The 17,230-nt window shown below is 43.1% G+C and overlaps 1 protein-coding gene across 1 annotated transcript; it reads left to right on the top strand.

The window, feature by feature from the left end:
• Nucleotides 1-327: 327 nt before the first annotated feature.
• Nucleotides 328-16,938, top strand: LETMD1 (LETM1 domain containing 1). The gene is made up of 9 exons (XM_018562117.1): nt 328-429; nt 4,300-4,451; nt 4,648-4,763; nt 9,388-9,470; nt 11,313-11,499; nt 12,560-12,661; nt 13,738-13,890; nt 15,000-15,096; nt 16,811-16,938. Exons 1-9 carry the CDS (start codon nt 356-358, stop codon nt 16,882-16,884), a joined length of 1,038 nt encoding a protein of 345 aa, XP_018417619.1. The 5' UTR covers nt 328-355; the 3' UTR covers nt 16,885-16,938.
• The last annotated feature ends 292 nt before the right edge of the window (nt 16,939-17,230 follow it).

Here is a 17,230-nt window from a genome sequence, read left to right as displayed (position 1 = left end):
TAGGCCAACATTGTTCTCTGATAAGGAACAGCTGCCATCTTGTGGCTGTTACAGACAACTCATCTTCATTTCACAAGGATGCTGCTAGATGAAGCGGCTATTTACTACCTATATTAATTCTGCACACAACTACAATCATGAGGTTTCCTTGACCCGCCACCTCCCTCCCCGCAGGACGGGCAGAGGTTCCCCATCAAAGACAGACCAGCAGCAACTTCGTTTACATCCTCCTGTGTGCTGTGTGCCCTCAACAAACATGGCACCTTCCCTGTCACCACGTGACGTCACGGACACATGTGACCTGTGCAATGTTGACCTTGCCGATGACTGAGGCGGTGTTCTCTCCTCCCGGAACATGGCGCTGTACAGGACGGGGATGTGCCGGCGGCTGATGAATGGAGGAGACCGGCGGCTGGTCAGTATAACACTGTGAGTATCCGGGGAGGGAGCGGGAGATAATAGGGCTGGTATTACATTGCAAGCTGTACAGGTCTGCCATCATGACTTCACCTGCCCTAGCAACCATTCCTCTAGCTGGGTGATCAGTGTGGTATATGAAGTCTTCTGTGGTAGACACGGAGGGAATTATGACTGCACAAAATGGGATTCGAGAACTCTGGTCTGTGGGAGGAATTTTATTATTATGATGTCATTAGCCCTCCGTTCACACCTGAGCAGTTTGTTGTGTGTTTTCCAACACGTGACAACACTCAACATGAAGAATCCCATTACGGCCCCTTTCATACTGGCGGTCCAATCAGATCCTCCTGTCAGTTATTCAGGCGGACCCGATCTGATGCCCAAAGCAAATCTATGGGAAGCCGGGTCCAGAAAAACAGACTGGTCAGAGATCCATTTCGCCAGACCAGATCGGGGGTAATCAGAGGTGGAGGAAAAAACTATAAAGCCCCTTTCACATGGGCTGATCAGGAGAGGACATGTGCACGCTGATCACAGCAGTATGCAGTGCAGGTCATCTCTGTGGCATCAGTGTCCATATAGTTTTTTCCTCAATCTTGCGATTGAAGGAAAAAAACTGCAATTTACGGGACCCCCATGTGTATCCCATGGGGTATCAGATGTAAGTGGACACGTGTCAGATTACCCCCGATCTGGCATGATCCGGTCCAGCAAAACGGATCTCTGATCTATTCGTTTTTCTGGACTCGGCCAGAGTCGGGGGTAACCGGGTGTAAATGGACATCCATGCGTTTATACACGGATCTGATTGGACCGCCTGTGTGAAAGGGGCCTTAAAATAGAACTATGGGTTAAGTGTTTTCCCCATAGATCTCTTTAGGGTCACAGGAGGACATATACTAACCTCCTCCCGTGACCCAAAGCTCAGTATATAGCAGGCTATTGCCCGAGATATACTGAGAGCGCTGCAGCCATAACAGATCCCGACAATACTGTTGAGATCCACCCAGCTGTGTGAGTGACAGCGGGCTCTGCCTATCTAGAGGCAGAGCCAACTGTACCCGCCCCCTCCGTTCCTCCAGCCAGCACTGGAGGAGCGGGGAGGGGGGGAATCTCTAAGGGGAGTAGTCACTGACAGTCATCACTCTCTGCAGGGACATGATCGAGAAGTGAGCGAGCGACGGTATGTGCTCACTCACTTCCTGATGGATAGAGCCGAACCTGTGACACCTTCTTTGTCACGGGTCGACTCGAACTATGATGATGAGTGGAAATCACTCACCTTATACTTCTCCTTTAATGTGACGCATCAGAGGTAAATGGATGTCAACGGACACAAGTCCCTGCTTATACCTGGCTGTCCATAGGCCTAACATGAGTCCGTACAGATCAGTTATTTCCTCCTTCGCAGGATGGAAGGCAAAAACCTAACAGATATTGATGTCACATCTGTGACATCTGTTCCTATCAGTAGGGTTGTGCGCCTTGTTGGCAATATCTAGCTGGATCAGGGGTGTATTATTATAAGATGAGTGGGGGAAACTACAGTATAAGTGTAACTGCTCCGAACCTCCAGCGCTGACTGGTGGATCGGACGGGGGAGGGGGCGGGTACAGCTGGCTCTGCCTCTAGATAGGCAGAGCCAGCTGTCAGTCACACAGTTGGGCGGATCCCGACACAATTGTCGGGATCCGCTTTAACTGCGTCGTCTCAGTATACCGCGAGCTACAGCTCGCGGTATACTGACCCTAGGGTGACGGGAGGGCGCTAGTTTGTGTCCTCCCGTTACCCTAAGGAGAACTATGGGGAAAAGACTTAACCCCATAGTTCTCCTTTAACCACGTTGCAGTGCCATTGTTTACATTGCGGGTGGGAGGTGCATTTGGGGTGCCATTCAAATAAATGGCAACGCACCTCCTGCACTGTTACCGCACGCGCATTGTGTGGGCCGTTCACTACATGGAACTGTGCGATTAAAGCATTGCACCGTTGTGAATGAGCCCTAAATCTTTGTGACATGTCGTATTTCTTCAATACATAAGACTTTATTTCATGCTTACATTGGAGTGCCGGTGTCCCTGTTTTCTGCTGTTATATGACGGTTGCCATCCGTCGATCACCGAAGCACCCATTTGATATTCCTTGGAGACAAGCGGTCAGGGGTGCGATGGGTTCATGGATCTAGTCTGATTTGACATTACCCACTCAGCACCCCCGCGGATTATCCAGCCTGAGAAGGCTTTATTTCTTCATTTACGCATTCATAACGCAACTCGCAATCAACTTGGAATACCCCATCTATGGATGAACAGACACGCACGGCTATTCCCAGCTATAGGGAGGTACATATGGTAATGAAGAGGCAGAGGCAATTCTATTCCCTGTCGATACGGCCAAAGCATCTTTGTGACATGTCATATTTCTTCAATAAATAAGACTTTTTTTCATGCTTACATTGGAGTGCCGGTGTCCCTGTTTTCTGCTAAAATGTATGTAAACCCTAACAATAAACTTCTTTTGTACATTTTACAGACCAGTACAGAATAAATATCTGTTCAGTAAGAGCAAATAATCCCCCTTTACTCGTGCTAGAAATTTTGTGAGCTGATCATGTCCTGTGCTGTGCTCCTTTCCGTTACATTGATTCCTGTTCTCTGTAGACCACAAAACACCTCCCCTTTATGCTATGTAGTTGAGGGGAGGTGAAGTTATTATGTAGCCTTAACACACTCCTTGTCTAGCATAGTGAGTGAGAGTTGTCACCCTAGGACAGGAATTGTGTTACTGGCAGGATCACAGGCTTAAAAATAAAGGGTAAAAAAGCCTGAAATATAAAAACTAATGTACCCACCACCATTATCCTTGTGCACGCACCGCGCGGAGTGCAGGGGTCAGGCCCACGCACCGCGCGGAGTGCAGGGGTCAGGCCCACGCACCGCGCGGAGTGCAGGGGTCAGGCGCACGCACCGCGCGGAGTGCAGGGGTCAGGCGCACGCACCGCACATAGTGCACGGGTCAGGCGCACGTAACGCACAGAGTGCAGGGTTCAGGAGTAATGAATCTTCACCAAGCTTAGTAAATGATGTAAAGCTAAAATAAATTCTATTTTGCAAAGAATATCAATTAATGTAAGGAAAAAAACCTGTATTTTTCCTTGAATATGATTGGATGAATGAAGTCATCACCTCATACACCAGCCAAGTGAAAATTTACTTTGTGAGGAACTGCATTTTTCACTTAGCTTAGTGTATGAGTTTTCATTTGGTTTCACCTCCTTCACAAAGTGAAAATGTACTTTGCAGTGTGAAATTTCTCTTTGTAAAGTGAACATGCTCTATTCATTCAGTAAATCAATCCCAATATTTCTGGTCATTTCTGTACTACATGAGTTGTGTGTTTTGACTCCAGCTCTCCCCTCCAGCACTTTCCTACATAACCTTATTTTGTAGCTGGGGAGGGTGGGATTGAATGGGAATAGTATAGAATGTCACTTGAGTGACAGGTCTGAGGCTGTCACGTCCAAGATGGCGGCACCCAGCAGCAGTCTCAGGGCTTTCCGATGACTACACATGGGAGGCTTTTACAGGTAATTTACATAAATATGCATACCAGACTAAATTATGACTGGATGCATCTGTTAAGTGTTGATTAGGGTATTCATTGGAAAACATATAATCTGCATTCTGTGTCTTTCTCCATACCAACAATGGGACATTAAACACATGTGAGCAGTGGGGTGATTTATCGGGTTATCTGTAACCATCTAGTGTACTGGATCTATTCTGATCACTCATAACTATCAGTACAAATTGCCAAACAATGTTATAGTGTGTGATAGCTATGTTTGGTACTAATAATTACATTTCATTATTTTCCCAGGTACCAGCCATGCCATCTGTCAACAAACCAGAAACCACAAAGCGTTCTGTCTGTTATAACTTCTAAGGCCAGACATCTAAATGCAAGATATGAGCAGTTTTTGGAAAGAAAGTTCCCCAATTTTTATATATTGTATTCCACTTTTATGAAAGGTAAGTGTTTCTAATTATTGTAGAGTACATTGCCAGGAGGAAGTGATTAATGGTTTACTACAGTGTGTCTTCAACTTAAAGTAATTGACATTGACCAATTTGTTGGTATGGCTTGGCCTTTGTCTTCATACTAGTTCTGCTGGTCCCCAGCCATATGGCAAAGATAGATTCACTTTGTTTACTTGCTGCTCTACAGGTTCACGGATGTTGCTGATAGAAGCCAAAGAAGTACGCGAGATCAAGGTGAATATGAGAAGTCGGGGATTAAAATTTCACCAGCTGACCTACAGGGAAATGGAGAAGCTGAGGCAGGTATGTGTTCATATGCTCAACACAATGTGGCTTTTTTTTTTTTTAAGTAGTATTTAACTCTCAAATGTTTTTCAATAATGGATCCAAATCAAACAAATATACATTGTCCAGCAAAGTTACAGTCATCATGTTTCCACACAGCTGGCTCCAACTCTCTTAGCTTGACTTCCTGCCCAGTACAAGATCACAAGGGTCAGAGCAGTCTCCGGCAACTGTCCATCTACCGTACTAGTTAAGAGATCATGGATCTTCGCTGTGCCTGTGTGTTTGTGGAGACACACACAGCATATTAACACACATAGGTGGCTCCATAGCATTCTGCTCAGGGGGGCAGCTGATTCTGCAGGAGGCTAAAACGTATAAACATGAAGGAGCAGCATCCATTGCAAGTGATTTAATCAGCATTGGAAACGGCTTACACAGATTTTGACTTTAATATCCCTATATAACAGTTAACAAGGATTCCACATATATAGTTAATAAATTTGAGGTTGAATAATTGGTCTACAATGACCCCCCAAATCCTTCTCCATTTCTGACACCCATAATTGTATAACCCGTTTGTCTATTTTTAATTCCAAAGTGCATTACTTGGCATGTATCGACATTAAACCTCATCTGCCACATTAATGCCCACTCCCCTATTTTATCCAGGTTCTCCTGTAATGTTATAATGTCTAAGTCCGTGTCTATTACCCTCCCAATTTTGGTGTCATCCGCAAACACGGAAATATCGCTGTTAACACCCTCCCATATAAGAAGCATGCGCATGATAAAGTTAAACCCCAGTCTAAGACAAAGGCAGATCTTGCTTTAAACAATAACCAATTTGACCTTTTTTGCAATCAGGGTATAGTTATTATGTAGCCTAGTGTTGGAAAATTATATATTTTCTGAAAGCAGAGGCCCTGTAGAATAACAAAATGCTAGTTGCAATTTTTTATGTCGCACGGTATTAGCACAAATGTTTATCAAACCAGTATTTTTAGGATAAAATACACAAACGAAATTTAGCGCACAGAAACCTAATATAATACCCAATGTTTTGGTAAAATATAAAAGATGGGGTTACGCCGGGTACATAGACACCAAACATGTCAAACCTTAAAATTGCGTCCGTCTGTAAAACCGCAAAAAACTACAATACCCAAAATTCCCTATAGGCGATATTTTACTGCTCATCAGTTTAGTGATTGATGACCTGAGAGTTATTGCTCTCACTCCAACGTTCGCGGTGATATGTAACGTGTGGCACAATTCTTGTTTTTGTGTGTAGACGCACCAGACACATGTTTGCGCTTCTATGTTGGGACAGGGACTTGAGAAATGTTTTTTTGCTATTTTTTATGTTACTCTATTTTTTTTTTTTACACTAATTTTGTTGCTATCACTAAGGGGGATAGCAAGCATGCTATGTAATAGCAAATAGGATGTGACAAGTCCTCTTTCAGACCCCTAATGTCACCTAGGGACCCCAAAGAAGCTGAGGAAGCAGAGATCTGCTTCCCCAGCTTCTTCTCCTGGCTCGAAGAGCCGGAGAATGTGCACAGTGACACCGGAAGTGATGTAATACACATCACTTCCGGGTCCAGTGATCGGAGGAGAGATTAGCGGCTAGAAGCCTGCTGATCTCCCTCCTGTCGATGGGGAGAGACCTGCCGTGCCAGTCCCTGAGTAGCCGGAGGGACAGGGGGAGGGCACACTCCACAGCTCTGTACACAGGCTCCCACTTTAAGTTACATATATAGTTACATATAGTTACATAGTATTTGAGGTTGAATAAAGACATAAGTCCATCAAGTCCAACCTATTGTGTGTGTGCATTTATGTTTGAGCAGGTGTGTGCATGTGTATTAGTCCATGTGTGATTTTGATCTTAGGCGCACCTGTACCCCTGTATGTTATGGTCTCCGAGGAACTCGTCCAGGAGTTTCTTGAATGATTCCACACTCTTAGCTGAAATCACTTCCTGCGGCAGCGAGTTCCAGACCTTAACCATTCTAACTGTGAAGAACCCCTTGCGCCCTGCGTGTTGAAATTTTTTTGGTTCTGCCCTCTGGTCTTTGTTACGGAGCTAACCGTAAACAGTTTGTTAATAATGTTGTTGTCGCCCTTAAATAGTTTATACAGGAAAATCATGTCCCCCCTTAATCTCCTAACCTCCAAAGAGAACATATTTAATTTTAACAACCTTGTTTCATAGTTCAGATCCTCGAACCCCTTAATGAGTTTGGTTGCCCTCCTCTGGACTTTTTCCAGCTCAAGGACATCTTTTCTCAGTCCAAAACTGGACCGCATACTCCAGATGTGGCCGAACCAGTGATCTGTAAAGTGGCAAAATTATAGACTTGTCTCTGCAATACATTCCCTTCTTAATACGGGACAAGACTCTGCTTGCTTTGTTTACAGCAGCCTGGCACTGCGAGCTGTTCTTCAATCTCCGGTCTATAATGACCCCCAAATCCTTCTCCGTTTCCGACTTCCCTAGTGGCACCCCCCATAAGTGTATAGTCCATTTGCCTATTTTTAACTCCAAGGTGCATTACCTTACATTTATCGACATTGAACTTCATCTGCCATACAGTTGCCCACCCCCCTAGTTTATCCAGGTCCTCCTGTAATGTTATAACATCTAAATCCGTGTCTATTATCCTTCCAATTTTCGTATCATCTGCAAACACTGAGACATGGCTACTCACTCCCTCCCCCCCGATATCATTAATAAATAGGTTAAAAAACATGGGACCCAGCACAGAACCCTGGGGCACGCCACTCATGACCTCCATCCAGTCTGAAAAGGTGCCATTAACTGATGCTCTTTGTGCACGTTCTTGTAGCCAGTTTTCTATCCATGTGAACACTAATTCATCTATGCCCATATCCCTTAGCTTATATAACAAGCGTTTATGTGGCACCGTATCAAATGCTTTGGAAAAGTCCAGATGTACTACGTCCACCGGCCTCCCCCCATCCAGGCCACTACTTACTTCTTCGTAAAAGGTCAGCAGGTTGGTCTGGCAAGAACGATCCTTCCTAAATCCATGCTGTATATCAGTTATTTTTTAAGTAATTTTCCGGCCTAAAATGTGGAATATAACATGGGTACAAAAAATGAAAAAAAGGCCTCAGTCATGGAGGGGTTAAACCCGTCTTTTTCCTTGATGAATACCGACGAGAAGAAAGTATTTAGCGCCTCGGCCCTCTCCCTGTCGTTTGTGAGTAACGTCCCATTTATGTCCTTTATTGGGCCCATCTGTTCCTTTCTTCCCTTTTTTTACTGTTTATGTACTGATAAAAAAAAATTGGGGTTCCTTTTACTAAACGTGGCGATACATTTCTCACATTCAATTTTAGCTGCCCGGACTACCAGTTTACATCTTTTGTTACATTGTTTGTAGTTTTGGAATGCCAATACTGTCCCCTCCATTTTATACTTACTAAATGCTACTTTTTTTTCCTTAATGTATTGTTTTACCGTTTTTATTTAGCCATATTGGCTTTGTTTTTGATCTTTTACTTTTGTTACCCAGCGGTATACACCTTGTTATAGCATTTTTTTAATTTGTTCTTGAAACAGTCCCGCTTTTGGTCAAAGTTTAGTTTATCAAATAAGTTTTCCCATTCGATTTCACCCACTATGTTGGAGTAGTTTATCAAAGTTAACCTTCCTGAAGTTTAGGCTTCTCATACGCCCATCCCCCTTCCCTTTCTTGCACCCAATATTAAAAGCAATCACCTTGTGATCACTATTACCCAGTGTCTCCCTGATTACAATATCCTCAATTAACTCTGTATTATTGCTGATGATCAGATCTAGGATGGCATTTTGCCTAGTTGGGACCTCCACCATCTGATCCATGAAATTGTCTCGCAACATATTAAGAAAACGGGCAGCCTTTGCCGATTTTGGAAGTTCCATTAGCCCAGTTGATGCTTGGGTAATTAAAGTCCCCCCTTACCACAACATTATCCTGTTTCCCTGCTATTTCTATTATCTATGTTGACTGGAGTGAGCCCACTATCTATTCCTGTATTTTTTTCCTTCTGTGTTATCTGTCGCGAGTGGTAGTTCAATATTTAATTTTTTGGTTTTTATTTTACCCTCCCCCCCATTATCTAGTTTGTGGTTAATACATGTTATTAATTTTGCAGTGTTCTCATTTGTTTACTGCCTACTATCACATGTGCAGAGTATACTACATTCCAGCATTGCATCTGGTCATAACTATCGCAGTTGCCAGTGTGCTTATGTCCGCTCCCAACCAATCTTTCTTGCCCTCAAATGGCTTGTGTCATCACTGATCACATGTACAGCACCAAAGCAACTACAGATCCAAATAGAGGCCAAGATGGCGGCGCCTCCAGCTAAAGAAGGATAAGCGAGTTTAGTTCTGCTTCAAGATGCAGTGTTCATGTTTTGTCTTTTTAAAACTTCTTGACCGGTAAATGTCCTCCTCAATATAGTGCTACAAGATAGCTGCTAGAAAGTGGAAAATGTTTAAATGGAATTTTGTTAATTCAAAACTTCATTTAGGTTTTGTCTGTCTTGTTTGTCTTCTTGTGTTCAGGATATGTGTGTTTTTTTTCCCTCCCCCCCCAAATAGCCTTTCTCTGTCTCCCTTAGTTCCGAAGAGATATTATCAAAGCTGCACCAGTGGTGATCATTTCCATTCCTCCCTTCGCCAATTACCTTGTCTTTGTGCTGATGTGAGTATAGTTCACACCTTTCTACTATTAAGTCATGGTATTGCAGTGTATGAAATTTGCTGCCCTGTAAGATAACTTGATGTCTCGCTATTAGATAGGCGTATATGTCAGTTTTGGGTTGTGCTCAAGGACTGTATCATCTCCTGCACCCGCTTTTTAAGATTAGCCTACCAGCATTGTTTGTTCTATGGGATTTCATTCATCCTGTTGCATTTCCTTTTACATTGCAGCAGAAGCAGCGAGGCATCGCACAAGAAGCATAATTAGGAATATTGGTGGAAGATCTTATTACTAGAGTCCACAAACGACTTGAGTACTAGCCTGTATATACCCCTTTATTACCAGGCCATTTTTTTTACAGTGCTGTAATAGATTGATTGACAAATTACTCGGTAATGCTGCACTGTGCTCAAATTAATTTGATGCCATTTTTCTTAGGACTGATAGAGCTTTCTTTTGGTGGTTTTTAATCACAACTAGCTTTTCTATTTTTTACTATATAAAGGGGTAATATACCAAAAACGGGGGTTTGCTTACATTTTGTCACAATCATTAGTGGTTAATAGCATTTTAAACCCCCCACCTTTAAAAAAAAAAAAGTGGCACTTTAACACACACACGCACCTTTAAAAAGAAATGATCCCACAATAATTGAGTCGGCGGCACTATGAGACCCTTCACCTTTAATCTGCGGTGATCCATCCCTTCTGCTTGGGTTTTCATGCATTTAGACGATTCATGAAGAACATTTTGAGAATGGGCTAAATGTTTGTAAACACTATTCGTGCTTACACTTGTGATGTCTGTAATTGGTTCACAGTGATCACAAGTTTCAGAGCCACTCTTGTTGGCTCTGTACATTGTGACAGCTCCGATAACAGCCATTCATGGGTGCACTGACTGCCTGATTTGTGTTTTCTGAAGCACCATTGTTTAAACAGCACCCAGAAATACATCTCCAACTCCCCGCCAATTTTTTTTTTTATACAGTACTACAGTCCGCAGCTGGTTAAACATGCACACCTAACCTGGATAAAGTACATTTGTGTTGGCTGCGGTTATGTTTTTTAACCAGAAAAGTCTAACCTGGGTTCACCTCTCATCCTAGTTTCACTTTGTAGCTGAGCTTATGACATTTCTGATTTAGATCTCAGCTTACTCATCGGAAAGGGGATGTCCTATAAGACATTGCAAGAATCTGACAGCCACAAGCATGACTTCCAGAGGCATTATCGGATGGCCAGCGGTGAGGGGGAGAGAAGCTGCCCCCAGGACGAGCTGTGTCGGCCCCACGGCGCCCTTGTTGCCATGGCGCCCTGTACGGCCACACAGCTCGCACACCCCTAAGGCCGGCCCTGACACATTGTATTGTGATAATGATCGGGAGTAAGAAGGGAGTCCTAGCAGAAACAAAAACATTTTTGGCTTTTTCTCTTGGCATGTACTGAATTTTTCTAGAGTATTGAGGGAAAGAGATTCAGAATGAAAATACTGGATTTCATTTAAGGATTTTTTAAGTAGCTCAGAACTGCCCACTGTTTCACCTTCTGATCACCATATATTGCAAGCTCTTTCTATAGCCTCTACCTTCTTTCATTGTGAATGCTACAATGGGTGTGAGCAGAAAGACTGACAGTTGTGGGGGACTGAAGAGTGACAAAGTGGGCATTGATGGGCCAAGTACACATTTCTTGACATATTAACATTTCCTAATATCCTGAGATTTATACTTTGTCTACTAAACATCTTTAGAGGTATTTCCAGTTTTTATTGAAAGTCCCCATTATCTTCCATGAATCCTTATAATAAATAGAAGACTCTACTTCTGTCTTCTCTCTTCAGGTATTTCTTCCCTCGCCAGCTGTTAATCCGCCATTTTTGGACCCCCAAACAACAACCGGAATTTCTGGAAATTTACCATAGCATGAGAAAGGAGGTCTACAAGGATGTACTAGAAAGTTTACAAATTGCTGCTTCTAAAGTCTCTGCGGAGCCTCTGCACAATCATATGGTCCAATTGTTCACACAGGTATTTCAGATGACACTAAGCAGGTCCACATCAAGAACAATCTGAATATATGTTGATTGTACATGACCAGTTTATATTAAAGAAAAAAATCAATATCATTAGAAATTATTTCTTGGTATTATGTACACCGTTTACAGTGAATGCCTCTGCAGACATTTCTTTAGGATGGACATTGACATTTACAACAATCGTTTTTTGTTGCAGACTGTTGGGTGGGTCAGGGGCCATCTACAAACGTCGTAGTGTGGGTATAGATCATCAGTGGGACTCCTATTGGGTGGATCAGTCGCGTTCCCCTCTCGTCCATGATTGGCTTTAATCTAGCCTTAAACATGGTGAACAGTCGGGTTGTTCCATGCTTCAGCTATCATGAGTTTAATATTAGTTCCTGAACTAATATATTATCAGCCTATAGATGTCTATGCAACTAACCAGCACAGACTTGGTGCTGCTCTCTGCTGGATCAGAGTTGTAGAATTGGGGGGCTCATCTATGTGTACCTAAAGTGATATAGGGAACTCTGCAAATACCTCCTCCTGGCGGCTGCTGCTGCTGAACAAATTAAGATCTGTGATCCATGTGATGGTGTCACGGGGTCAAAAGAGAAGTAAATCTATCTAACAGAGGTAAGAAACAAATTCTTGCAGGGAAGCTCAGCGGCTGGGAATGGGAAACATTTTGGATTTTCCTTGAGTTCAACTTATGCTGTTACCTATTGCATGTTATACAGCACCACCATTATCTGTAGTTCTTTGAAGAGATTCCCCTTAGTTTCTCCCAGTAGGAGCTTAACATTTAGTGTCCATTCCACAGGTACACAGACCCAAAAATACCCCAGAGCAAGATTGTTTGAAAGCTGACTAACCTGTCAGTATGTTTTGCATGTGTTGTGGAAGGAAAACATGGTTTCCCCACAAATATTACTACGTCCCAGGTGGGAATTGGACTGAACACCCCCAGTACTGCAGGACCACAGCACTAATCATTTTAGTTGTATTTCGTTTTTATAAAGCAGTTTACAATGTGCTGCCCAGTTGTTTCACAAACCTTTCTATTCCAGGTGCAGCGTGGAGTTCACCCCCAGTTGACGGACATTGAAGCCATCAAAGCAGCTTTTTCAGGCCCTCCTCTCTCTATGACAGAGCTCGATGGGATTCAAATGGTATTTATTTACTGGTTCACAGGATCTCAGTATCAATTTGAATTTGTTTTGGTTTGTAGATGTTGAGGCATATTAGGGCTAATTTATAGTAATCTCAGGAAACAGAGCTATAGCCAAAGTGAAACCATCGCCTGCAGCAACTAGTCAAGTTTAGTTTGTCACATAAAACTGATTGTTAAAAGAGAACTATGGGTAAGTGTTTTCCCAATAGTTCTCTATAGGGTCACGGGTCCTCCTGTGACCCAAAGCTCAGTATATCGCGGGCTATTGGCTGCGATATACTGAGACGCCACAGCTGGGACGGATCCCAACAATACTGTCATGATCCACCCAGCTGCGTGAGTAACAGCTGGCTCTGCCTATCTAGAGGCAGAGCCAGCTGTGCCCACCCCCTCCTCTGTTCGTTCCTCCAGTCAGCGCTGGAGGATTAGAGAGGGGAGGGGGGAATCCCTGCAGGGAGCCGTGACTGACAGTCACAGCTCACTGCAGGGGTACAATCGGCAAGTGAGCGGATCGCCTGCATGTTTCTTCTCAACTCCCAATCAATAGAGCCGACCTGTGACAGTTTCATTGTCACAGGTTGGCTCTATGAGGATGAGTGGAAAACGCTTACCTCATAGTTCTCCTTTAAGGGCAGTTATAACTTCAAAATTACACAATACTGTTCAGCCTGCTGTTCCAGCCATGCATCATCCTGCTTATATTTACAAATGTCCCATAGATGCTGTAGAAATATTCTTGTATTCACATTCTCATTCCATGGTACACATGCTAAATGCTGCAGACATTTCAGAGGAGAACACTTCTATGTCCTTACCTGTAGACACAATGGAATGTACCCATTTGGATGAGCTTCTGCTTCAATGATTGTGGTTTGGGTCTCACTAGCAGCGCTTGTCTTGTGGATCTTTCTTCATACTTCTAAAGAGTTGGATGAATCTGTAAAGCAGCCAGTGTTACACCTGTGGTCCTGAGAAACCCATAAAGGCTGCCTTGTTTGTCAGTCCGGGGCAGGTTTAGACAGTAGTGTCCTATGACATGATGTGGATACTGATACAGCCTTTTGTCTTTTGCAGAAAGCTTTAAGCCGCATTTTGTTCCTGACACCGCACCTCCCAGCCTTCTTCCTGCAGCGCCGGCTCAAATCGCACATTTTAGAGATCCGCCACCTGGACGCTGCGCTGCTCCAACTCAGGGTCGATGAACTGACTGATGAGGAAGTAAAAAGGGTTAGATAATCATTTTTATTTATTTCATACAAGTTCTTCAAAATTGGGAGTTTGATTTTAAAGTAGGACTTTTTGCATTGCTGTTGGAGCTTTTTTTTATGTGCTGACATGGTATCAGTGAACACTTTATCCTTTTTGTGTATTAGTGCTGGAAGTGAACCTTTGCTTTCACTTACTGGAAGTTCCAAAACCAGTGTGGTCTAATATGCAAATACCAGCCTCCATTCCTGAAGTTGGCACTCCCATGCCTCTCCATTGGTCGGTAAGACTGCCCATCATAATGTTGAACTAGAAGAAGTGAGGAGACAGATCCAAGGGAGGGCTCACTATTTGCATATTAGATTGACCTGGGTTTCAGAGTTCCCAGAGTGCTGGTAAGGTAAATGTTCATATAGAGATAGATGTGTGTGTGTGTCACTTTAATAAGCATTTAACGAGTATTCGGCATTCCACTGCAAAGGTGCCCCATTATTACGTACTGTCACATGTCATGTTATTATTGGGCCTGTGCCAAGCTGAATATCTGTGTGTTCATTAGCCGTTTCACTAGTGGCATTTTGTGGTACCGTCGGATGTTTGGGCATGAGCATTTTGCACAGTGTATGCGACAGTATTGCACAGCTTAAAAAGCACTCAAATCCATTAGCGGGTGCAAAGGTTCAATACTGCAAGGTACCGCTCCTGGATACTCTATGGCAGGAGTAGGCAACCTTGGCTCTCCAGCTGTGCTGAAACTACAAATCCCATCTTGCTTCTGCCTCTGGGAGTCATGTTTGTGGCCTGCAATGCCTTATGGGATTTGTAGTTTCAGCACAGCTGGAGAGCCAAGGCTGCCTACTCCTGCCATAGAGTATCGAGGAGCGGTACCTTGCAGTAATGAACACACAGATATTCAGCTTGGCACAGGCCCAATAATAACATGACATGTGACAGTACGTAATAATTCAGGTTCACTGTCCCTGAGCATGTACTTTGAAAAACAAGTAATAAATGTCGGCTCCCAGACATGTTCCTTTTAATAAAGTGGTTTGGTGGTATACTGGGAATAAGTGTTACAGGTTATTCTGCTGCAATGATAATTGTGTGACTTTGCTTGCTGCAATTGCCAGGCGTGTTACATCAGAGGGCTGAATGGTGCTCATCTTGGTGCAGAAGCTTGCAGAAGGTGGTTAAGCTGCTGGATCCAACTGTCTGGAAAATTAGAAGGTAAGGACACTCTTGTATACTTATTGGAGTCCATCTGAACACCATGTAGTCTGCAAATATGTGCCTGCTCTTATAAAACGTTGCCGTACATTTCCCTTGCACATATTGGGGGCAGTGTCTGGGATGCTTGGTTTTTCAGATCTGGAATTCTACCAGATTTACCACTGTCTCCTCTGTCTGATATTCAATGAATTGGCTTCCATTCAAATTTGCACATACTACATATACTTGTGGGCATGACTGGTAAGGAATCTCTTTCCTGATTAGGAACTAATGTGAATAATTCATCAATTCAATTCATCTGTAGGAAGTCTGCTGTGCTGTTGTCACTGTTGACAATTCTGTGCAGTGAATACAAATCCTAAGATTTAAATGCAGCATCCAAAGGTCAGGGATTTTTGTATCTTTGTTAGTATATAAAATCAAGGCCATTTCCTTCTGTTTTACTTGTTAATGCAAGCATCCAGTCTGGGCACAGTTCAGCCAAGTAAGAGGAAAAACATCATTTGTGGCTTGATAACAAAGATACGCTATTTCAGTACATGGTGACATTTGGGTAGAGGCTGTGTAGGCAAAGAATACGAGAAACAAATACATCCAGAAACGTCCAAAACGCTGCTTGTCTGCTGAGTGGTTTGTGCCTTACCTGCTTTGTTTTTGCAGATGGTGTCTTAGAAGAACTTCAAGTTCATATGAGTAATGATTGGTTTTGCTTAGAGCTGCAGCTAACGATTATTTTCAAAATCGATTAGTTAGCCGATTATTAAAATCGATTAATCGGATAAAAAAATAAATTGTAAAAAATGGCTCCAGTGATGGACTACTAGTTTTTATTGAGATTGCAGTCCATCACAGGAGCAAGCTTGGAGCGGTGGAAGTAAAAAAGAAAACCAAAGTGTGGTGTGCAATATAGTGAATGAAAAGTGTAAAATTATACAGCAATGAATGCAGAATGGCATCGGCTATAGAGGACTACAAGTCCCAGCAATAATACATTATACAGCACAATGCAGAATACCACCAGTTATGGAGGAATACAACAAATCCCAGCAATAGTACATTATATTATTTTGGTGATTCTGCGCTGGATCAGTGAAGTGCAAATAATCTAAAATGTAATTAATACGTGCTAAAGTGAATAATTTGAAGGCTGCAAAACTGACCTTCAAGTCAAATGGTATGAAATGTTAAATTATGCCGCACCCACAATAATCAATTTGTAAAAAACGAAAAACCAACGAACATTCGGCAAATAAAAAGCAGCAAACGGAATCTTGTATTCGGTACGACGTGTAGGTAGGCCTGCCCCTACGCGTTTCGTCGTCTTGACGATATTTTTTATGAACACATCTCACCGATTAACAATATTTTTTCACGGTGGCTTGTCACCATCGATCGTGGATGTGGGCAGTCGGTGAACGTGAGGCGGGGAGGAGATGCGGCGTGGATGCGGGCAGGTCTGGCAGCGGCGAACGTGAGATGGGGAGGAGGTGCGGCGCGCAGTGTGTGTGGAGCCGTGAACAGGGCCAACGAATCGGAAGCCGATTAATCGATGCTTGAAAAAGTTGACAACTTTTTCAATAATCGATTATGTCGATTTAATTGTTGCAGCCCTAGTTTTGCTATACATTAACATATATTAAATATAGTCATGTTTCCTGTATGCCGGTGATAGTATATAGATATACTGACATGTATTTTTTCCTTTTTACAGTGTCTGAGGCATCCTTATTGTTGCACAGCATGGTCCTTCTATCTACAAACTACCACCAGTCCATTAAAGATTGATTTTCCTCTAGAAACATGAACAATGATAGCTTGAATGTTCTGCTCTGCTACAGAGACTAAGACACGATGACATAGAGAGTGCACTATGGAGAGGTTTCTTTCTTCATTTTGTGGATGATTCTAGCCGGATGTCCGAATACTCCAATCTGACCTCTGGAACTATCTGCAGGATATCTCACGTTACCTGGACAAGTACTTGAAAGGAGGACGTGGACACATAGGGCCAAACAAATGGTGTGTCTTGGGTATGATTACTGATCTTCTCACCTGACCCAACCAACTTGAATTAACCATCTGGAGACCTTCATTTTATGGTCTGTTGCTTGTAGTTGGGGAATTGTGGTTC

Source organism: Nanorana parkeri, unplaced genomic scaffold, assembly GCF_000935625.1.
Source record: "Nanorana parkeri isolate BGI_ZX_2015 unplaced genomic scaffold, ASM93562v1 scaffold561, whole genome shotgun sequence".
Classification (NCBI taxonomy): domain Eukaryota; kingdom Metazoa; phylum Chordata; class Amphibia; order Anura; family Dicroglossidae; genus Nanorana; species Nanorana parkeri.
The sequence above is the reverse complement of the archived record's forward strand: the minus strand, read 5'-3'. Positions and strand labels throughout refer to the sequence as shown.